The 24,859-nt window shown below is 41.0% G+C and overlaps 1 protein-coding gene across 1 annotated transcript; it reads right to left on the bottom strand.

The window, feature by feature from the left end:
* Window positions 1-347: 347 nt before the first annotated feature.
* Window positions 348-24,606, bottom strand: helz2a (helicase with zinc finger 2a). The gene is made up of 20 exons (XM_014168091.3): window positions 24,412-24,606; window positions 21,959-22,559; window positions 20,693-20,879; window positions 17,628-17,735; window positions 14,811-15,322; window positions 14,028-14,681; window positions 12,909-13,701; window positions 12,728-12,803; window positions 9,078-12,624; window positions 8,894-8,976; window positions 6,965-7,105; window positions 6,713-6,874; window positions 6,197-6,341; window positions 5,868-5,984; window positions 5,530-5,719; window positions 5,302-5,436; window positions 4,902-5,114; window positions 4,654-4,810; window positions 4,375-4,542; window positions 348-930 (listed from the first exon to the last, which is right to left on the bottom strand). Exons 2-20 carry the CDS (start codon window positions 22,537-22,539, stop codon window positions 764-766), a joined length of 8,136 nt encoding a protein of 2,711 aa, XP_014023566.2. The 5' UTR covers window positions 22,540-22,559; window positions 24,412-24,606; the 3' UTR covers window positions 348-763.
* Window positions 24,607-24,859: the final 253 nt, after the last annotated feature.

Here is a 24,859-nt window from a genome sequence, read left to right on the forward strand (position 1 = left end):
GTATTGCAATAAAAGGTATTACTTTCTGTGTATTATTAAATTAATCATGGCTTGACTTTAACTACTACAAATCAAATATGTGATAGAAGAATGTATTATATATATAGTATAAATCTCCAACTATCCCTACAAGATCTACATCACTGTAGTTGAATCATGGCCTCTATCAAATTGAGCGTCAGTGAGGTTACAGTTTAACTCCCATTTATTCCCATCCACACATGCAGTATACTTATGAATAATGGGTCAGGGTGATATGGTGAAAATATAGTGTGCTGATGGTCAAAACACAAATTGAGGTCTTAGCTCCCTCTAGTAGTAAATAATGAAGTGACATATACAGTAAATACATAGTCTGGCTAGTTTAATATACAATGATTAAAACATTTCACAATCATTATAAAACATATAAAACATCTGACTGAGTATAAAGCACGTCTGACACTTAAAAAGCATGTGTAAAATGTCAAGGTTAGCAACAAACATGTAGAAATATATATTAAATATCTTGTATTACCAGTGCAATGACTGTTGCTTTTCTTTTATACATAGTTCTGAAATATCATTACAATAACATTGTAGAACAGTCCATATTATGTTCATTTGTAAAAAATGAATTGGCTCTCGTCAGTAGTGCAAAAGTCTTCACTTTCTCAGAAGCGTTAAAGATCAAGATTTCAAGCAGTGCCATAGCAATGCATATCTCAATTTTCTAAATTATCCCCAGCAGTCAATTTTGGGTACTGCAGAATCTCTAGCATTTTCATTTTCTGTTTTGAAACTTTGAGGCTCTTTTGTACTTTGATTTGGTTTTGACGTGTGGGTTTTGAACTTGAATGTCTTTAGCAGGATCCACCACACAGCCACATTGCTGGTAATGAACCAACAGCCTCTTCCACAGTGAACTGCACCTCAGCAACTCTTGGTTTCCTGAAAGGAAACAAAGAGCAAATTTAAACCGCCAATTTGCATGTTAACGCCAGACCCGTTCTACAGTCTTCTTAATTCAAGTGTACAAAACTATGTAACAGAATTAGAATCTAACAATAGACATGGAGGATTGTTAATTCACTTAAAATCCAATTTTATTTGTCACATGCGCCGAATACAACAACCTTACAGTGAAATGCTTACTTACAAGCCCTTAACCAACAATGCAGTTTTAAGAAAATACCCCCCCCAAAAAGAGATAAAAGTAACAAATAATTAAAGAGCATCAATAAAATAACAATAGCGAGGCTATATACAGGCGGTACCGGTACAGAGTCAATGTGCGGGGGCACCGGTGTCGAGGTAATTGAGGTAATATGTACATGTAGGTAGAGTTATTAAAGTGACAATGCAAAGATAATAACAGAATGGGGGGGCAATGCAAATAGTCTGGGTAACCATTTGACTAGATGTTCAGGAGTCTTATGGCTTGGGGGTAGAAGCTGTTTAGAAGCCTCTTGGACCTAGACTTGGCGCTCCGGTACCGCTTGCCGTGCGGTAGCAGACAGAACAGTCTGGAGTCTTTGACCATTTTTAGGGCCTTCCTCTGACGCCGCCTGGTATAGAGGTCCTGGATGGCAGAGAGCTTGGCCCCGGTGATGTACTGGGCCGTTCGCACTACCCTCTGTATTGCCTTGCGGTCGAGCAGTTGCCATACCAGGCAGTGATGCAACCAGTCAGGATGCTCTCGATGGTGCAGCTGTAGAAACTTTTAAGGATCTGAGGACCCATGACAAATCTTTTCAGTGTCCTGAGGGGGAATAGGTTTTGTCGTGCCCACTTCCCGACTGTCTTGGTGTGCTTGGACCATGTAATTTGTTGGTGATGTGGACACCAAGGAACTTGAAGCTCTCAACCTGCTTCACTACAGCCCCGTCGATGAGAATGGGGGTGTGCTTGGTCCTCCTTTTTCCTGTAGGCCACAATCATCTCCTTTGTCTTGATCACGTTGAGGGAGAGGTTGTGGTCCTGGCACCACACGGCCAGGTCTCTGACCTCCTCCCTATAGGCTGTCTCATTGTTGTCGGTGATCAGGCCTACCACTGTTGTGTCATCGGCAAATGTAATGATGGTGTTGGAGTCGTGCAGTCATGAGTGAAAAGGGAGTATAGGAGGGGACTGAGCACGCACCCCTGAAGGGCCCCTGTGTTGAGGATCAGCATGTTGGATGTGTTGTTACCTACCCTTACCAATTGGGGGGCGTTCCGTCAGGAAGTCCAGGATCCAGTTGCAGAGGGAGGTGTTTAGTCCCAGGGACCTTAGCGTATTAATGAGTTTTGAGGGCACTATGGTGTTGAACGCTGAGCTGTAGTCAATGAATAGCATTCTTACATAGGTGTTCCTTTTGTCCAGGTGGAAAAGGGCAGTGTGGAGTGCAATAGAGACTGCATCATCTGTGGATCTGTTGGGGTGGTATGCAAATTGGAGTGGGTCTAGGGTTTCTGGGATGATGATGTTGATGTGAGCAATGACCAGCCTTTCAAAGCACTTCATGGCTACAGACGTGAGTGCTACAGGTCGGTTGACATTTAGGCAGGTTACCTTAGTGTTCTTGGGCACAGGCACTATGGTGGTCTACTTAAAACATGTTGATATTACAGACTCAAACAGGGAGAGGTTGAAAATGTCAGTGAAGACACTTGCTAGTTGGTCAGTGCATGCTCGCAGTACACGTCCTGGTAATCTGTCTAGCCCTGCGGCCTTGTGAATGTTGACCTGTCTATAGGTCTTACTCACATCGGCTTCGGAGAGCGTGATCACACAGTCTTCCAGTACAGCTGGTGCTCTCATGCATGTTTCAGTGTTATTTGCCACGAAGCGAGCATAGAAGTAGTTTAACTTGTCTGGTAGGCTCATGTCACTGGGCAGCTCTCGGCTGTGCTTCCATTTGTAGTCTGTAATGGTTTGCAAGCCCTACCACATCCGACAAGCATCAGAGCCGGTGTAGTACGACTCGATCTTAGTCCTGTATTGATGCTTTCCCTGTTTGATGGTTCATCAGAGGGCATATCAGGATTTCTTATAAGCTTCTGGGTTAGAGTCCCGCTCCTTGAAAGCTGCAGTTCTAGCCTTTAGCTCAGTGCGGATGCTGCCAGTAATCCATGGCTTTAGTCTTTCAGCCACGACTCCGTGAAGCATAAGATGTTCCAGTTTTTAATGTCCTGTAGGTAGTTTAATCTTCCGTGTAACTCTGCGATTTTATTGTCCATAGATTTCACATTTGCTAGCAGAATTGAGGGAAGTGGGGGTTTATACGACCGCCTTCGAATTCTCAGCAGGCAGCCCGCTCTCTGGTCTATCTTTCTCCACCTCCTCTTCATGCAGATGACGGGGCTCGGAGCTGTATATCCTCTGCCTCTGACTCGTCACAGTTGTGAAAGAAGAAAAAGGATTCTGCTAGTCCGTGGTTAGTAATCGCAGTCCTGATGTCTAGAAGTTATTTTAGGTCATAAGAGACGGTAGGAGCAACATTATGTACAAAATGAGTAAAAAAATAAGTTACAAACAACGCACATAAACAAACAAAAAAACACAATCGGTTGGGGGCACCTAAAACGTCTGCCTTCTGCTCCGGCGTTTTAGTCCTGTATTGACGCTTTGCCTGTTTGATGGTTTGTCGGAGGGCATAGCAGGACTTCTTATAAGCTTCCGGATTAGAGTCCCACTCCTTGAAAGCGGAAGCTCTACCCTTTAGCTCAGTGCGAATGTTGCCTGTAATCCATGGCTTCTGGTTGGGGTATGTACATACAGTCACTGTGGGGACAACGTCATCGATGCACTTATTGATGAAGCCAGTGCCTGATGTGGTATACTCCTCAATGCCGTCGGAAGAATCCCAGAACATGTTCCAGTCTGTGATAGCAAAGCAGTCCTGTAGTTTAGCATCTGCTTCATCTGACCACTTTTTTATAGACCGAGTCACTGGTGCTTCCTGCTTAAATTTTTCCTTGTAAGCAGGACTCGGGAGCATCGAATTATGGTCAGATTTGCCAAATGGAGGGCGAGGGAGAGCTTTGCACGAGTCTCTGTGTGTGGAGTAAAGTTTTTTCTCTCTGGTTGCACATTTAACATGCTCTGGTTGCACATTTAACATGCTCTGGTTGCACATTTAACATGCTTTGGTTGCACATTTAACATTTTCAGTGCACACTATTTCCTTAATTTAGACTCTAAGGGCCGGTTTCCTGGCAACAGATCAAAGCTAGTCATGGACCGAATAGCATGTTCAAAAGAGTTTATTCATTAAAATTATTTTTAGTGCACGACTAAGCTAAATCTGTCTGGGATATTGTCTCTTTGTGTGCTACAGAGGTGCCTGATATGAGTCAACAAGGTGAGCAGAGAGACATTGGCCATATAATACCACCTGGAACAGTTTCTTACCAATAATGCACAGTCCCTCCTGAGCCCGAGTGATGCCCACATTGACTTGGTTTGGGTCCATGACAAAACCAAGCTTCTTGGTGAGCCATGCTTTGGTAGGCTCTGTGTCAATTTCCGACTTGGGACAAGAGCGCACAGTAGACAAGATGACATAACGCCATTCACTTCCTGTAGAAAAAAAGTATAAACACTCAGCTGGAGTTCAGTTTTCCTTCCCTTTCTATATATTGTATTTTTTATATACTGTAACTTTGTGCCTCATGGACAAAATAACTGTACCTTGACTCTTTGTGATGGTATTCACGTTGACGTTCTGGATATGCTTCATTAACAGGGTTTCGTTTACCTTGGCTACCTGGGCATTGTATGGCGTCAGAATAGCTATGTCGCTAGCCGCCACCCCAGCATGTTTGATCAACAGAGAGGCGATGCGAACCTGACAAAAAACAAAATGTTTATGTGTCCCTGTTACAACAGAATTATGCATTGACAGTGTTTCCAAACATTGCTTGGTGGTGGCTGCTCACCGATTCCTCAGCCTCTGCCGAGTTGGCCTTTGAGTTCTCATTCCCCCGTTCGGTGGAGACCACAAGACTGATCTCTTTTCCGGAAACGTGTCCAAAAAGGATGGGCGTCAGATGATGAGACTGAGCGAGCAGGACACTGTCTTTCGGAGTTGCTCCAGTCTTGAGAATACCGTTGTAGAACTCCTTTGAAGGAAACTCACAAATGCGCTCATGCTGAAAAGACAGAATTGCAGTGAGTGCTTCCCTAGTTCTATATGAACAAAATGCAAATGATAACAAAGACAATAGAGAATGTTTGTGCAAGTTTCTAATCAGATGTGGAATGTTAGAGAAGAATCAAACCACACAACTTCTACAATAGAACATGGAAATATTTCCCAAACCAATCCATGCTTCATACCATTCTGTACTGCGTATCCAGCATCAACGCCTTTTCCATGTAACGCTCAAACAGAGATTTCCTCATACCCAACCTTGCTGAAAGATCACTGTGCGTGATGGGCTGCAATTGCTTGTGATCGCCGAGTAAAACAATCTGAAAGGAGAATACATAATCATAAAATAGGTTATATATAACCTTTCCCTGCTTGCAAATTGAGAAACGAATTAGCAATTGATTATCAATTACCTGTTCAGGTTTATGGGTCACAAGGGGGATGAAGGCTTCAGGCTCAGTTGCCATGGCACACTCATCAATGATAATCTGTTTCAAATCCAGCTTGTAGAAGTTGGGATTTGACGCCGCAGTACAAGTGCAGAGAATGACATCATGCCTCATCAACTCATGATTCCGAGCTTGACTTAGGAGGACTTTGTAGCTTAAAGTTAAAAGGTATATGGGAAAATAAGACACCAAATTGATTGAAAAATCATTAAAAGTATTTCATAATTATACATGAATTAGGTAAACGTTTTCTCTTCAAATAGAATACTATGTGGTTATTTATTTACATGAAAGTAAGTTACCTCTCAATCTCCTTGTCTGTGAGATCCTCTCCCCTTTGAATTCTTGCATCAAAATAAATAATTTCATTGGAGAATGGGTTCTCAGGCATCCGAATAAGATGATGCAATGTGATGGAACTGAAAACAATAAAAAAGCAAACCATACTTTACACATGCATATGCAGACATCAAGTCATAATCGTTTATTCCAAGTAATGATCAGTGTTAAAACAAATAGTTGTGCAATGCAAATATAAAGCCTCAAATGTCATTCTAGTCCCGATTTCCTTGGCACAACCAAAATAAACACTGACAGTTCTTTCTCTGCACTTAGATAAAAGTTAGCTGACCTGAGCTCTCTCTTGGGTCTCTCTTCCCTGATTGACCTGCGTGACAGCTTCAGGTTGCTGCCAGGGTAGGGAAACTCCAACATCTCCATCTGCTCACTGTAAACACGAAGTGGCTTCAACACCTTCCGGAGTTTCAGAAGTTGACCTTTGACAAATATGATGAGACAAGTTTTAGTGCTATGCAGTGCTTGACTTATACTGAAATAGATGCCGCTACTCATTTTGGGTGTCGGTACTGTTTATATTTAGGTGCAGGAACTCCTCAATACTTCTGAGCTAATATTCTATAGGAGGTGCAGGAACTCAAAACATTTTGAGGTGCCGGTAGTCAGTTCCAGTAAGCACCTGCCAAAGTTAAGTACTGGTGCTGTGACAGTGGTATGGTAATCTGACTGCAGATGTATCTGACTCAATGAGACCTCACAAAAAGAGACAGCGACACAGGCCCACATTGAAATAGCAGGCAGGCATACATAACATCATTTAAGGATAAGAAGAAGGGTGGGGGATTCTTACCAGCTACAACGTCCACCGATTTATTAGAGGGTCCGCAATATAGAATGCACTTCCTCTTTGAAGACCCACCAACAGCTTTAGGCCTTAGGTGGTTTGGGTCTTTTTGGTTTTGCAGAAAGAACCAATAAACAAGGTGGACTCCAACCACCGTCTTCCCAGTGCCTAAGAAAAGGATTAGAATGTATTAAGATTCTAACTGAACTGCATGAGGAGAAAGGTAATATAGGCTTTGTAAAACATCAAAGTGCTTACCTGGTGGCCCCTGAATGAGAGTGAATCGGTTGTCGAGGGCCTCTTTAATAGCTCTGGTTTGACTGATATTCAGATCAGGAAACTTGGAGGAATGAACTTTGATATCAAACCTGGCAGGTCTCAGCTCTTTAGTTACAGGTGCTGTGTAAAACATTACCACATAACGTCCTCACAACCTCACTTATTACCAACAGACATGAGACATGAATTTACCATGAATTTATTTGTCAAAGTTAAAACTAAAATGTGTAAAAATTCAACAGAGAGTGAATTTGCGCTTAAAACTAATTTACTGGTATACTGTAGATGGTGGCTTGTCTAGTGTTGTGTTCTGAAATAAAATGTGTTACAGTGGCTTGCGAAAGTATTCACCCCCTTGGCATTTTTCCTATTTTGTTGCCTTACAACCTGGAATTAAAAATAGATTTTTTGGGGGATTGTATCATTTGATTTACACAACATATACTACTTTGAAGATGCAAAATATTTTTTCTTGAGAAACAAACAAAAAATAAGACAAAAAAACAGAAAACTTGAGCGTACATAACTATTCACCCCCCCACTTTATAGAGCCAACTTTTGCAGCAATTACAGCTGCAAGTCTCTTGGGGTGTCTCTATAAGCTTGGCACATCTAGCCACTGGGATTTTTGCCCATTCTTCAAGGCAAAACTGCTCCAGCTCTTTCAAGTTGGATGGGTTCCGCTGGTGTACAGCAATCTTTAAGTCATACCACAGATTCTCAACTGGATTGAGGTCTGTGCCTTGACTAGGCCATTCCAAGACATTTAAATATTTCCCCTTAAACCACTCGAGTGTTGCTTTAGCAGTATGCTTAGGGTCATTGTTCTGCTGGAAGGTGAACCTCCGTCCCAGTCTCAAATCTCTGGAAGACTGAAACAGGTTTCCCTCACGAATTTCCCTGTATTTAGCACCATCCATCATTCCTTCAATTCTGACCAGTTTCCCAGTCCCTGCCGATGAAAAATCCCCACAGCATGATGCTGCCACCACCATGCTTCACTGTGGGGATGATATTCTCGGGGTGATGAGAGGTGTTGGGTTTGCACCAGACATAGCGTTTTCCTTGATGGCCAAAAAGCTACATTTTAGTCTCATCTGACTAGAGTACCTTCTTCCGGGGGAGTCCCCCATGCCTTGGTGCCCGGGCCAGCTGGCCGGCCACCCCATGCCCGCCGGGGTCGGCTTAAAGTGGTCTTATGGACAGATACTCCAATCTCCACTGTGGAGCTTTGCAGCTCCTTCAGGGTTATCTTTGGTCTCTTTGTTGCCTCTCTGATTAATGCCCTCCTTGCCTGGTCCGTGAGTTTTGGTGGGCGGCCCTCTCTTGGCAGGTTTATTGCGGTGTCATATTCTTTCCCTTTTTTAATAATGTATTTAATGGTACTCCGCGGGATGTTCAAAGTTTCTGATATTTTTTTATAACCCAACCCTGATCTGTACTTCTCCACAACTTTCTCCCTGACCTGTTTGGAGAGCTCCTTGGTCTTCATGGTGTCGATTGCTTGGTGGTGCCCCTTGCTTAGTGGTGTTGCAGACTCTGGGGCCTTTCAGAACATATGTATATATACTGAGATCATGTGACAGATCATGTGACACTTAGATTGCACACAGGTGGACTTTATTGAACAAATTATGTGACTTCGGAAGGTAATTGGTTGCACCAGATCTTATTTAGGGGCTTCATAGCAAAGGGGGTGACTACATATGCACACACAACTTTTCTGTTGTTTATTTTTTTTAACGATTTATATTTTTCATTTCACTTCACCAATTTGGACTATTTTGTATATGTCCATTGCATGAAATCCAAATAAAAATCTATTTCAATTACAGGTTGTAATACAACAAAATTGGAAAAACGCCAAGGGGGATGAATACTTTTGCAAGGCACTGTAGGTGTATCTACCAGAGTTTGTCCTCTTGCCAAGAGAAATGTTCTTCACAAGTTCGTTAGCCTGAGTGAGGTTGTCAATGGCAGCCTCTTTACGCCTGAACATAACACAGAATCATTCATTTAATTTCACATTTTATCTTCTTTCGACACTACAAAACACATTTGTATTTGAATATTAAATAGTCCAAATACTTACACATCAGGTAACAGCTTTGGAATTAATTCTACTGTGAATCTTGTATCTTTCCCGAAGACCCTCTCTGGAATCTTGGCAATGGACATGTGATTAATCCGGAAGTCTATCTGGACATAGGAGAGGTTTTTAGCTTCATCCTCATCAGTGACCCCAGTGGTTATTCCATGAGCAACCCAAATGAGAGATGGGATATTGCTGAGGTCCACATGCTGATCATCATCAGCGCCATTGTTTGACAAATCCACTCGATTTTGGTACCTCATGCGGATACACAGAAAGCTGTGTTTGAGACCATACTCAATGGCCCACTGTTTCATCTTCTCAAGTGACAACTGGAAGAATCCACCGAGTTGACTCTCCTTCTGTATCTGTTTCCATGTCAAAGACACATCTTCAAGGACAATGCTGTCATTTTCTGTTACAGCGTTGGAGGCTGACTCCATCTCACACAATGGTTTCCATATCTTCTGATACTCCTGGTAAGTGGTGTATGTTTTCTTCGATGAATGGAGTGCATACTTGGAGAAACACAGAGTTGGGTCTTTTGAGTGCTCCAAGCAAATCTCAAACTTGTTACATACAACCAGCATCTGAACCACAGGTACTAATAATCCCCGCTGTGTGTCAGTGCCCAGTTGCACCTTCAGCGTTTCACCAGACTTTACCCTCAATGGCAATTCAATGTAATGACCTGGATTTGGATTGGTTCTGGCCGTCGTTGGTGTATATTGGAGCAGACCTGAGCAGACCTGTTGGTTATCATTGACACTTGAGCTAATGGTCTGTAGGGATTGGAACACGATGTCCAAGTTCTCCTCCTTCAGAGCTGACAGCATCCCTTTCCACAAGTCTGTTGGCACTGATGTCACAAATGGATGAGGTGACTGTTGTTGCAGTTCAGCGTGGATGTTCTCATTTGTGAAGGAGTATACTCTTCTCTTCCATTTCAGAACCACATGGTTGTTATGTTCATTGAACTCTGGTTGGTCTGTCAACTGCAGATCCCTATACATGATAAGGATATTTTCTGGCATTGAGGATCGATTAAACGGAAAATACACCGTTAAACTGTTTCCAGCTGGGGAGGCATCAATGACAAAGGCTATCTTCTGTGCACTTTGATTGTTCAGCTGCGATGCAAAACTCAAGCAATGAGCTTTCCTCTCATACATTTTTTGCTTTTCAGATTTTCTCGAAAAACTCAGACAGGACTGGTCAATTTCCAAAGACGTGTACCTGACTGCTTTGTTTTCAAGAACTGAGTGCAGGAGCCTCTGAACAATAATGTCCACGTACCGACGAATGGGCGAGGAAGCCCAAGTGTAGCTTTCAAGCTGAAGGTCATAGTGGCCAACTCTAGATAGGTATGTTGAGTTAGAGCGTAGAACATATGCTCTATGGATCGTCTTCCTGAGTTCAATGATCAAAGGCAGTAGCTGGGGATGAATGTCATCAGTTGCTATCAGGTCCACAATTCTAGGGATATCCTTGTCTTGAAATGCTGACTCAAGACTCCTCACAATGGATGTTAATAGAGAGAATGTCTCAGATGGCTGGACAACTTGACCATGATGGTCTTTATTCTCTGTTCTCGTTGCAAGCATCTGATTGGACACACCTGGGTAAGGTTTAGAAACCGCATCCCTCTGGTTATCATCAACGTTACCAATCTGATCAATGCAGTGACAGAAATGAATGGACAGGGGAATCAGAGAACTGTATTTATCTTTTAGTTGACAAAGCTTCTCTGGGTTTGGCTTGTCTTGGCATCTGACTGGGGTGCAGCTGACTGTCTTTGCATCTTTGAGCAACAGTTCAGTGACAGCGTGGTTAAACATAACCATGAGCTCTTCCACCATCTTATGAGACCGTCTTCTACCAACGATTACATCATCATCAGGGGACTTATAGTGCCAGTCTTCCTGTTTCCTGTCCTTTCTGTGAACCTCAGAAAAGTGACATGCTTTGGCAAGGCAGCCCTCTAAAGTGTCATATCGTTGGTCAATAACATCAGAGTTTTGGATGATGTTTTCAGCTTCCTCATATGACAACTTTCTATCAGACTTTATTTTAGATAGGCTAAACTTACTTGTCTTGATGCGGTCTGTTTTCTTGTCAATTTTCACCATCAATGATATGGCATTTCGTTCACATCCAGGGAGTAGACTGAAATACTTGGTGCTCAGACAAAGTGGGAACATATAAACAGGCTCCTTTCCAGGGGGATAAAAAGCAGTTCCATTGTGTTGTGCATTTTTGTCCAATAGGCTGTCCTTGGTCACAAGGCTTGCAACATCAGCAATGTGAACTCCAATCTCGTAGTGTTGACCTAAATCTCTTACACTGATGGCATCATCAAGATCCTTGGAATGTGCTGGGTCAATTGTAAATGTTATGAATTCTTGATAATGCTTTCGATTTTGCGTATCTGTGTTCAGTTCCTTGAGAATTTCATGGTCTTTCTCAACAGAAGTGGCCCTTGTCAGTTGATACTCTATGTCCAATACTTCTAGTCCACTATCTAAAGATGCCACTTTGGGAAGGACTTTTACGACAACTCCTAAAGGGTATCGAAATTGCTCTCGCCACTTCAAGACTTTGACAACAAAGAGATTGTTTCTTTTGGATTCCTCATTTATCTTCACAAACTCTTCAACTCTCAGATCCTCCAGTTTTCGCACGGCAATGTAGTTTGGCTTGTCCCTCCAAAATGGGGTGTATATTTTGGAGATGCAGTTGTTGATGGGTGTCATCACCTGGTTGTCAAAGTTATCAATGGTACAGACAAACACCATGGAGGCATTTTCAACCTTCACCACATCTAGCACTTTCCCATTTGGGGGATGACACTCATTGTCCAAGATCTCCACAACAACCTGATCTCCAGGAAAAGAACGACCAATATTCTTTCTACCTTTGATAGAAATGCGGAGGGAGGGCTCTTCAAGAGGTATGGCATAGCCTGAGTCAAACCTCTCCAAACTCAAGTGACAGTGTTTGTAGATACTCGGGTCTCTCTTTATCAATGCCTGAAGGTACAAAGGGGAGCTGTCTTGGCTTGTGTTCATCTCAAGTCCATTTATTGGGTTGACAATTGGCTCCCCCTGGGTGATACCCAACAGGCCGTCAGCTGTTACAGTGACTCGTACATCTTTACCCTCGTCAAGAAGCTCCCTCAGTATTGGGTCATCTATGTCGGGTATCTCAGATATGGATGAGTCACTATCACTGTTGTCCTCCTCATCCCCTTTGACAAATTTTGAAATCTCTCTTACTTCTTGTTTCAAGTAATCTTCAGTAAGGGTTTGTGGATCTGCACTGTTTTTGCTGATGCAGTGGTCTATGTAGGCTTTCCATATCCTTGAGCTTTTCCCAAAGTAGCAGAGAGCAGCAGCATCTCCAACTACAACAACCTGGGATTGAGCCCTAGTCATGACCGTGTTCAGTACGCGAGCATCGTTGAAAAACTCATGACAAAGTGAGTCAGAGGAAAGGAGGCTGTCACGGGTTTGAACGGCTGTCAATACAATTGCCCTGAACTGTTTTCCTGTTAAGAAATGAAAATATGTCAATGTTTTTAAAGTATACAACCCATTATTATGTTCAAGGAAAAGGTTATATGAAAGTCAAAATTACAGTCAAAAATATACCTTGAACATTGGCTATATTTTCCACAGTTACTTGGCCATGTCTTTTTTTCCGAAGCTCTTTCCTAATCAGTGAAACCTATCAACCAATAAAATTATGACATGTAAAGCTTAAAATACAATATTGTTCATTTGCTCAAGAAATACATTATAAAAATGGTGGTATGTTCAAAGGACAATTTACCTGGCATCCTTCAGACAGGACACAAATTGAGCTTTGATCCTGATTTCCCCATGTGGGTGGCCAATCTCTGAGCAGATTTTGCACTACTTCAACCACGGATGCAACCTCTTCACGATTAAACCACGACATGGATGTGGTGTCCAAGTGAGATTCTCCTCTGACATGGTGGAACCTCAGGGGGTGGCAGTTCGGGTGAGCTGGAACATTACCTACAGCCTTGATGGCATCAGACTTGCCAACGTAGAAGTTAGTGGACACAAATTCTACTATCTCTTTGGTGGAGCGATAGTTCTCTTTGAAAATGATTCTGCTTTTCAAAGCTGCACTACTCTCCTGGGCTTGATAGTAGTGGAACAGACGGTTCAGCAAGGTATGATTGGAGCGTTGGTCATCGTCCACTGAAAAGAGCTTTGGTCCCATCTGCATGTGATCTCCAGCTAGAACCACTCGAGTTACTGGCCCAGCCAGACCAAGGGCCATCAGAGCTTCACATTCAAGCATCTGGGACGCTTCGTCAATCAGGATGTGGGTGAAGTAGCCATCAGGAAGCTTCAGGTCATGTAAGTGCCTTGCCATTGCAGTAGTTGTTATGACCACCCTACAGGAGTCGACTGTATCTTTGTCAGGTAGGGAGAAGAATTGTCCGTTTTTGGAACGATGACAGTACTGTAAGGTGATCTCATCAGTAGATTGTACCGATGATTCCTCTGCCTTTATTCTAAGAGGTTTGATTTCAAGATCTCCAGAGTTGACAGACTCATGGAAATGACCCTTCACATACAAATCTGCAGAACTGAAGAAAATAATGAGTGTAATCTCTTCTATGGCTTCACTTACAATACACTTTTGTACCAACAATAATAATTCACCAGGTTTTAATAAGGATAGCATGTTCCAACTATACAAAATTCTATTACTTTTCATAACTTCTACTGTACTATTACAGGCTCTAGTTACATATACTTGTTATGATTATAAATATATTGAACATTCGGAGGCCACATAGTGCATATTCAACCCATTGAATAACCAATATTATAATTACATTACATTTATATTTGAGTAATTTAGCACTCGGTCTTATCCAGAGCGATTTACATAAAATCATCTGTCTCCTACCTGTTTGTAAGTGTGCAGATCAGTACTCTGGTGTGAGGCTGCCGTACCAGCTCTTTAGCTGCCGTAGCGAGAGTAAGGGTTTTCCCAGTTCCAAACGGTCCATAAATGAGGAGTGGTGAGACACTTCCTCCTCCATCAGTGTCTCCAATGATAAATTCCATAGCTGCTTGCTGCTTTGCATTGAGGTTGTAATTTTGCTGTGTTTTGCTCACAGGGACAATGCAGTTACTGAAGTCTGGTAGCACTCTCTCTGTGTCTGGAAGGAGATCTATGGCTTGGTGCATCTCACAAAACTTCAGACGATTCAGCTGGAACTGGACTTCCATTTCACATGTTTCAGTTTTTTGGAGCTTCAGGTCAGAGCAGCATCTTTCAGACAGCTTCAAGTGCATTTTATTCTTACTTGTGGCGTCTTTGAGGATGATGGCTTCGTAGACCTTGTGACTTTGATTATCTGAAGATACTGGTGCTATGAGAGCTGATTGGATGCTTCGTCTCAGCATCAAACCCTCTGGGATGTCTGGGGTGAGATTATAAGGAACTGAGACAGCACAGAATAGTTCCCCTAGAGGAGCTATCTTCATCCCAAACAGAGGGTCGTCTACAGTGGCCTCTAGGGTGACCGACAAAGTGATGGTTGTTTGAACGTTGAGTCTAAAAATGTAATAGAATGTGGAGAGATTTACTGTAGGTAGGTTGATTGCCATTTTAACTCATGTATATTTACCATTGTAGCTGTTTCACTATATAGTACTCAATAAATACTAAAATTGCTCTCATTACCTTGAAACCACCTGATCTTCTGCCTGCTCCTCTGTGTACAGGAAGCTGTGCATTCTCTCTTTGTAGTTCTGGTGATTTATGGGCATATTGCGGTCATCAAGTGGTTTATATGGCATACAAATCTGAGGCTCGTATTCCTTAAGCAGCTTTTCCTGTGCCTCTGTCTTCTCCATGTATGGGATGATGTCCCTGTTCCCCTGATGCCAGCGTTCTTGATTTAAAGATGGATGGATGTCGTCCTCTGGTGGCGCCACTAGCTGAATGGAAGGCTCTTTTCCAACATTAACCTTCAGTTTCTGCAAGAGCACTGGCCTTGTGTCAAAGTCGAACACCAACCACTGTTCGTAAAGACCCGGGTTGTTGGACTTGAAGGACACGGTGATGTCATAGGTCATGTCTGAGTTACAGAACGGTTCACCCGTGGAGTAAGTGCGGGGCTCAGAACTGTTTTCATCCAGGGAGAAAGAGGCTCCAGGTTCCTGTTTCAGTAATGCTACATGTGCAAGGGTTCTCTGTAAAAAAGCATTGGACACAATTCATTAGGTGCCACTACTACAATATTGTGAGTTAACCTCTTGGGGCTAGGTGGGACGCTAGTGTGCCACCCGTGGTGCACTCCATCAACAGCAGGTGCATTTCAAGAGCGGCAAATTTGAATCCAAATAAATGTCAAAATTCAAATTTTTCAAAAATACAACTATGTTACACCATTTGAAAGATAAACATCTCCTTAATCTAACCACGTTTTACGATTTCAAAAAGGTTTTACGGCGAAAGCATAAATTTAGAGTATGTTAGGACAGTACATTTACAAGAGTTGTGTGTAATGTTTTGTCAAGTCAAAGACAGGGTCACCAAAACCATAAAACCAGCTAAAATGATGCACTAACCTTTTACAATCTCCATCAGATGACACTCCTAGGACATTATGTTAGACAATGCATGCATTTTTAGTTCTATCAAGTTCATATTTATATCCAAAAACAGCGTTTTACTATGGCATTGATGTTGAGGAAATCGTTTCCCTCCAATAACCGGCAGTCAAGTCAGCGTCACAAATTAAATAATTAAAATTAGAAAACATTGGTAAAATATTATATTGTCATTTAAAGAATTATAGATTTACATCTTTTGAACGCAATCAACTTGCCAGATTTAAAAATAACCTTACTGGGAAATCACACTTTGCAATAATCTGAGCACTGCGCCCAGAAAAATACGCGTTGCGATACAGACTAGACGTCATGTTGGGGATATCTAAAATCGAAAATACTATGTAAATAATCCATTACCTTTGATTCTCTTCATCAGATGTCACTTCCAGGTATCACAGGTCCATAACGAATGTAGTTTTGTTCAAAAAAGCTCATCATTTATGTCCAAAAATCTCCGTCTCGTTAGCACATGATGTAAGCCAGCCGGACTTCTCGTCATGAACGAGGGGAAAAAATATATTTCCGTTCGTTCAAACATGTCAAACGTTGTATAGCATAAATCATTAGGGCCTTTTTTAACCAGAACATGAATAATATTCAAGGTGGACGAATGCATACTCTTTTATAACGTATTGGAACGAGGGTACCCAACATGAACTAGCGCGCCAGGTGTCTAATGGGACATCAACGTTCCATGGCTCTTGTTCGGTCAGATCTCCCTCCAGAAGACTCAAAACACTTTGTAAAGGCTGGTGACATCTAGTGGAAGCAATAGGAAGTGCCAAAATATTCCTAAACCCCTGTGTTTTTCAATGGGATAGGTTTAAAGTCAATACAACACATCAGGTATCCACTTCCTGTCAGAAAATGTCTCAGGGTTTTGCCTGCCAAATGAGTTCTGTTATACTCACAGACACCATTCAAACAGTTTTGGAAACTTTAGAGTGTTTTCTATCCATATATAATAAGTATATGCATATTCTAGTTACTGGGTAGGATTAGTAACCAGATTAAATCGGGTACATTTTTTTTATCCAGACGTGCAAATGCTGCCCCCTAGACCCAACAGGTTAAGCAATGTGGACACAATTTCTGTTGCAGATGGAAGTTGCAAGTGACATCAGCTCAAGCAACTTTGCTGCTACACGAAGCAATTCAAACGCAATGGAAATTACATGCAACATCCAATCTTGTCATACATCACATCATGGTATCATAAATGATTTGTTTATCCAAACATTTGATAATTGTAACAGCACCAATATAGACAAAATGCTGGCTGTACAATTGAGTTAGATAGCCAAAATGTTGCCTGTTTGCCAATCATGTTTTATCAAGCTAGCTAGCTAATCAAGCTAGCGACAAGCTAAGCTCGCTAGCTAGTGCAGTTGATGTTGGACAATGTCAGTTAAAACTGGACAGAGAAAGGTCTGGGTTCACTTTTCAAATTAAATCTATTGACTGACTATGTACATGAACCATGACTAGCCATGGTGTCTATAATTCTTTAGCCATGTATCTTTTGTCATGGTTTACAACAGCACTGACAGTTGTGTTGACATGACAACTGGGTCAGAGTTCCGAACAGAACGATATGACGAATCATGTAAACCTTTTTCTGCTGACTGGACATTGCATACAGTCATTTCTGTGAAATAGGATGGATTTCTATCTCTTGCGTTGCAATGCAACTACGAGGACGACAACACTGAGAAACCCAGATGCAGTAAAAGTGCAGTAACTGCAGTCGAGTGTGGTATTTTGGACGCACTAATTGCAGAATAACTGCAGTGTACTGTTGTTGTACTGTAGCACTAAGTGGCCACTTTGCTTGGAGTACTCTTTGACGTGCAACAAGTTAATAATGATATGTTAGCCTTACCTCCGACTGTATTCTGAACTTCCATGTCAGCGGCACATTTTCTCTTTGACCTGAAATCATCATGTCCTTGTCACAGCTGATATTCACACCAGACACTGCCTCGGACATCTGAAAATGGAAGGTATAATCACAATGGCACAGAATGTTTCAGTTTTGTGTTAAAAAGCTTGTAATATTTTATACAGTGTTGATGTAATTATTGTATCAAGATAATTTGCTTAAAAATCAACTTCTGTTAGGCCAAATCCCTTCCATGCTTCAAATCAGTTGACCTGGAATGACTCCGGGGTATTGGGTTACATATCCACAGCCATTAGAGGCTCGGTTGTTCCACTTTAACAAAAAAATTCTGATAGGACATCAATTTGTATTTTACAGGCACACAAGATGCATGTCTTATAGCATGTCAATTGTAAAGTTGATTGTGAGTATATGTAGAACATTTTGTTGTTGTTGTTGCGTAAAACGTTTCCTCATGGTTGTATTAAAAGTCATGTTCTCAAATTATTCAGAGAATGTTAAGAAACAACGCTCTTCTGTGGGAATTTCAATACTTCAGCACAATATTTTCTACAGGTTTCCTCATTGTTCTATTTAGTCATGTTCTCAGAACATTAAGAAAACTTTCCATAAAAACCACAAGAAATCATTAGCAATGTTCAAAGAACGTTCTAAGAATGTTATTTAAAAATATATACATTCCATTCTCAGCATCGACAAAACTATCTCTATCCTCTATCTTCTTAAGTGTGTTCAGGGCGTAAAGAGTGCTTGTTTCCTTTGTATGAGTTTAAAAAAAACATGGTATGGTATGTCATGACTTTGCCCTGTTGGATGAGGTTTATGACCCCCCATATATACCTTTCCCCCTTTTCTCTCCATTCTACAGAATGGACTCTTGGAAAGCCCTTTGTTAACATGGAGAAAATATGGTAACATCAAAAGGTTGGGGAATGGAACAATATTTCCCGTTCTCAACCAATATTTACCTTTCCCTTTCTCTCTCAATATTTCCCTTTCTCAACTTTCTCAACCAGAAAGTGTCCGTTGGTACTTAAAGAACATGATGTCAGATCAGTTGTCTGGGACATTATATCTGATGATAGGATGACATAAATTGTATCTTGGAAAGTCTCCACATTCTAGTTATCAGATTCACATGGAATTGTTGTGCAATTTAAATGTTTAAATATGAAACTATTTGTGAGAAGACGAAATGTGATTTCAGCTTCTAAATGAGAGAATTATTTTAATAAGTAAACTTATGCTCACTCAATGGCCATGCCCAAGTGAACAGACATTGGATGAGAACTATGAAACACACCCTTCTCTCCCCCAGTATTTTATTTGACTGTTCTACACTGTGATTGGTTGATACAAAGCAGTACCTCCCCTCAATGTACCCTGCACATTTCATGATTCTAGGACAAAGAAAATGTATTCAAAAAAGTGTCTGAAGTTTCGAATTTGTATGCTCATTTTTATCCAATTTCAAAAACAATTTCAAGTTTGGAGATACAAGGTTTTCTTCCGACAGAGACTATGTGTACCCTTGGTTGGCCCATTTTTATACCTAGTCTAGAAAGTTAGTTCATAGTAGCTATGTTTCACAAAAAAAAGTACCTAATGTGGCTAACGCTAATTAGTGCTTGCAAATGCACATCTCTCAACAACTGAATCTAGCTAGCTGGCTGGTGAGTAGGCTAGATCTGATTTGACAACTTGTAGGCTAACTTGTTGAGATAGCTAATGATTATTTTACTAATATAAAAAACTGGCTAACCAATAGTAGGCCTATCTTTGTGTTAGCTATTGACAACATTAGCTAGATCATTTATTGAATGTGGTAGGTTGATAAGATTCTAATAACTTTCCTATGATTTGTGTCACAGCTGTTAAGTTGTGCAAGGAAAAAATCATGACTTCAATCCAAAGCTGTGTCCTTCCCCACTTGAATGTGTTGTCACCCCATTGTATCAACCAATCACAGTGTCGGATGAACAAAAAACGATTAAAAAAAAGAAATAAAATACACATAAATCATAATCGGAACAATGTACACTACCCGTTTAAAGGTTTGGAGTCAATTTGAAATGTCCTTGTTTTTGAAAGAAAAGCACCTTTTTTGTCCATTAAAATAACGTAAAATTGATCAGTAATACAGTGTAGACATTGTTAATGTTATAAATGACTATTGTAGCTGGAAACGGCTGATTTTGAATGGAATTTCTACATAGGCGTACAGAGGTCCATTATCAGCAACCATCACTCCTGTGTTCCAATGGCATGTCATGAGTCGCCTCTTCACTGTTGACGTTGAGATTGGTGTTTTGCGGGTAAAATTTAATGAAGCTGCCAGTTGAGGACTTGTGAGGCATCTGTTTCTCAAACTAGACACTCTAATGTACTTGTCCGCTTGCTCAGTTGTGCACCGGGGCCTCCCACTCCTCTTTCTATTCTGGTTAGAGGCAGTTTGCGCTGTTCTGTGAAGGGTGTAGTACATAGCGTTGTATGAGATCTTCAATTTCTTGGCAATTTATCGCATGGAATAGTCTTCATTTCTCAGAACGAGAATAGACTAATGAGTTTCAGAAGAAAGTTATTTGTTTCTGGCCATTTTGAGCCTGTAATCGAACTCACAAATGCTGATGCTCCAGATACTCAACTAGTCTAAAGAAGGCCAGTTTTATTGCCTCTTTAATCAGCACACAGGTTTTCAGCTGTGCTAACATAATTGCAAAAGGGTTTTCTAATGATCAATTAGCCTTTTAAAATTATAAACTTGGATTAGCTAACACAACGTGCCATCGGAACACAGGAGTGATGGTTGCTGATAATGGGCCTCTGTACGCCTATGTAGATATTCCATTAAAAATCAGCTACAATAGTCCAGCTACAATAGTCTTTTACAACATTAAGAATGTGTACACTGTATTTCTCATCAATTTGATGTTATTTTAATGGACAATTTATTTTGATTTTCTTTGAAAAACAAGGACATTTCTAAGTGACCCAAACTTTTAAACGGTAGTGTAAATATATATATTTAATAGAAATGGCCTTACAATAATAGCTTTGTTAAATCTATCCCTGTTCTCTCTCAGTAGATTGTCCTGGTATGAAAGTAAACCCTGCTCTTCAGCAGCAATAACTGTCTTCCGATCAGTCTTGTCTCTTGTGCGCCACTCCTGTAGTTCTTCCGCTGAGTGAGCATCAACACAGTTGCTCCCAAGCTCACATGTAGAGGCCCTCCTATGGATAAATTACATTACATTTAATGTTTTAGAAATATGAATCACATTAGATATCCAACTATAAGTGTCTGAAGAATAGGATCAGACTTATTTTATCACTGGCACAGTTATGCTGGGCTGTGATCTAGTCAGAGGAGACATACTCTATATTGTGTTGAAAAACAGCATTGTCTGATTTTCAGTGTGCTATCTATTTACTAATTTGTTTGCTATATAGGCCTACTGTGGAATATGCACTGAGTATACAAAACATTAGGAATACCTGCTCTTTCCATGACTTAGACTGACCAGGTGAATCCAGGTCAAAGTTATGATCCCTTATTGTTAAATCAGCTTCAAACAGTGTAGATGAAGGGGTTAAAGAAGAATGTTTAAGCCTTGAAACAATTGAGAGATGGATTGTGTATGTGTGCCATTCAGACGGTGAATGGGCAAGATAAATATTTAAGCGCCTTTGAACGGGGTATGGTAGTAGGTGCCAGGTGCACCGGTTTGTGTCAAGAACTGCAACCCTGCTGGGTTTTTCACGCTTAACAGTTTCCTGTCTGTATCAAGAATGGTCCACCATCCAAAGGACATCCAGCCATGTTGATGTAACTCCAGCCTTACTTTTGTTATGACTTTTATTTTGCCTAAATGTATTGAGGCACTGTTATTTTGTACCCTGGAGATTTTTATTTTGAAAGCAATAGTATTCATAGGAGCACCTGCGAGTGTCGAGAGAGGGGGAAGGAGACTGCTTGCCTGTATCTCTTGGTCCAGGAGAAATTAAACCACAAGCAATATTTTTCCGTTATAACCCATGTTAAAAAAAAGTTCTGCTGAACCCACAAGTCCTCCGGTGGAGATAGGGTTAAATACCTACAGCAAGAAATAAGGGTTACAAAACTGTGGGAAGCACTGGAGTCAACATGGGCCAGCATCCCTGTGGAACGCTTTTGACACCTTGTAGAGTCCATTCCCCGACGAATTGAGGCTGTTCTGAGGGCAAAAGGGGGCAGGTGGGGAGGTGTTCCTAATGTTTGGTATACTCAGTGTATGTGTTGTGTGATACTGACTGGATGTAATGTACTGTACCTTTCACACAATTTGTAGGTTTGGTTGGTTTGAGGTGGGTCTCGATACTTCCACTCAGTCGTTGTCTCATTGTTATACTCGTTGGTCCTTTTGATGTGATTGAACGTGTTGAGGTGGTTCTGGAAACCTCCCCATGATGACAACCATAGATTGCAGGCTTTGCAATAGTGCTGGGTCTGAGACAGAGAAGCTGCTGCCACCACCGGCTGTACAGCCGGAAGCAGCTCAGCCCGAACAAACCCCTCCTGGCTCTCAGCATTCCACACGGTCATCTCTACCTTACTGTGTGCAAACCAGCATCGATGGGCGCCATGAGAGCATTGGTCACCATTCATAACATATTTACAGTACAGCCATGAGCGGCTGTTCAAGTGGGGCAGCGGCCTGACTTCCTCATACAACAGTGTATTTTTGTTGTCACGAAGAACTAGAGTTGCCTTCCAAACGTGCCTGTGTGTGGAATTGCACTTCGAGTCGTTGCCCTTATTGGAGATCCGCCGTGGACTGTGATGGAAGCAAGTTTTGCAGAGCTCCATGAACTTGCCAGGGAACTGGCGCTGAATTCTCTCTTTAGTCGTCATAGCGTGATCCCAGGTTTTGTCTGAAATTAAAAGACAAAGCATGACAGGTTTTTGCACATAGATCAATATTAATTTAGTCCATTAATGAATTATTGATAGAGGCAAATGGTTGTGTGACACTTCAGTCCTTGATATCATGCATATCTAATCTTTTACTAAAGAGATAGTTTAGTTATGTCTTAACCTTTCTTGTAATAAGTACATTAATAATTAATCACAGCAATTTGAGTATTGTGATACAAAAAATAGTGAAAATTCTAAGAAAATTGCTTTGAAGTGTGAACCAGCAACATTCCTTATACTGGTCCAGTTAACTTGGCTAACACCAGCTGTACATTTAATTATCATGCAAACAGAAGGTAATAGTGCCTTTAGCTTTATATTACCTTCATAGAGGCACATTATAGCAAATAAAGTTGGAGGAGTTTCCATAGCTGTTTCCCAACAGATAAAAGGGGAAACTCAAATGTGTCACAAGGGGTAAAGATCTGAAGCATACGGTGGGGGGCTTCCACTCACCACCAGTGGCCGGAAGTAGGATAAAATGGAGCAAGCTGAAACTCGGCCGACATTCTGCTAATTTTCTCATAGATTAAACTTTTGACCTTAGTACACACTGTTCATAACCAATTTTTGTTTTGGAAACAGAAAACTATGTTTTGTAGCCTTGAACCTTTGCCAAAGTGCAAGTCTAAGAAGTGGTAGATCTGTTCTATGTGCGCTATTTATAGATAAGTAATTCTCATTGAAAGCAAGTCTAAAAAGTGGCAGATCTGTTCTATTGTGCACTATTTCTATGCATCCCTTTCTTTAGTTTTGTGTCTTTTACTTTCGGTTTTGTACACCAGCTTCAAACAGCTGAAAATACAATATTTTTGGTTATTGAAAATACTTTTCACAGCGGTTAAGATGGTAGAATGATTCTCTACACTATACATTGCCTGTTTTGTCACATAAACTGAAATTAGGCTAACTATTAGAATTTTAGCAACCAGAAATGGCGGTGCGATTTCTGCATATTGCACCTTTAATTGTTATAGTATCTGTAAAATAAGACTGGCTGTAACCAGCAATATATGTAAGTTTACTCTGCTTGACTTGGACCTTGCTTTGCACCTGTCACCAAAATGATCAAATGATCTCAATAAAAGTTTCTTCAAAACAATATCCTCTAAATAGCAAAATATAGCATTAAGAAATATAGCATTAAGAAATATATATATATGTATATATATATATACATTTTTTATTAATTAATATACCTATAAAGCAATTCTCAATTCAACAGACTAACTGGTCTCAATTAACCAATTGCATGGTACAGACAACATTAACATTAAGCAATACAAATATAGCTATGAACTGCAGGTGTGTGGTTAGTGCATTGGGCGGTTGCTGGATCGAATCCCCGAGCTGACAAGGTAAAATCTGTTGTTCTGGCACTGTGGATGTTGATTAAGGCAGCCATCTGCACCTCTCTGATTCAGAGGGGTTGGGTTAAATGCAGAAGACACATTTCAGTTGAATGCATTCAGTTGTACAACTGACTAGGTATCCCCCTATGTCATTAAAAAACATTCTGTGACTCCTGAGGTATCCAATTCAAATCTCTGTAGGTATACTGTAAGTCGCACTAAGAGAGCAAGAAAATAGTAACATTAACTGCCAATTGATTCATTTGTATACTGTCTGACAGCATCTACAGCTGGATGTGGTATGACACAAGAATGCAGCGCAATCTCAATGAAGTATTAAAAAACATGTTAGAGACATCATTAAGGCCATCTGTCTATATTACTTCATGCGTATGAACCACTTACCTTTCCACTATCAACATAATGAACAACAACAGGAATATAAAAATATACTTGCCTCTTTAGGAAAATGTGAAATGTACCATGGCTATGATGTGTTGTCCTCTTGAAATAAAGTCTGTGAAGTTATTCATAAGCTCATGTTACGCTACAGTTCCGACACACTTCTTGGCTGAATATAATATTGTCTTGTATTGGATTAGAAACACTTCAGGAAGTGCTGCAGTATTTATGTCAACAACCACTAGGTCCCTCCCTAGTAACAGCAACAACATTACAGTTTCGTTTTATGCTGAAATGAAACCTAAAACATACTGTAGGTTTCACTATGAGGTGGGTGTAGAACCATAGGACACTGATGAACTGTTGAGATAACTGACCACCACAGCTGGAGGATGGCTTTGCAGGGAAATCAGGTTTCATTTATCAGGAAGGAATGCACACACCAAGGTCTAACAGTGACGCATTGTGAGGTCATACTTTGCTGACATGCAAAATAGGCACAG

The sequence above is a fragment of the Salmo salar genome, chromosome 22 (genome assembly GCF_965601325.2).
Source record: "Salmo salar chromosome 22, fSalSal1, whole genome shotgun sequence".
Classification (NCBI taxonomy): Eukaryota; Metazoa; Chordata; class Actinopteri; order Salmoniformes; family Salmonidae; genus Salmo; species Salmo salar.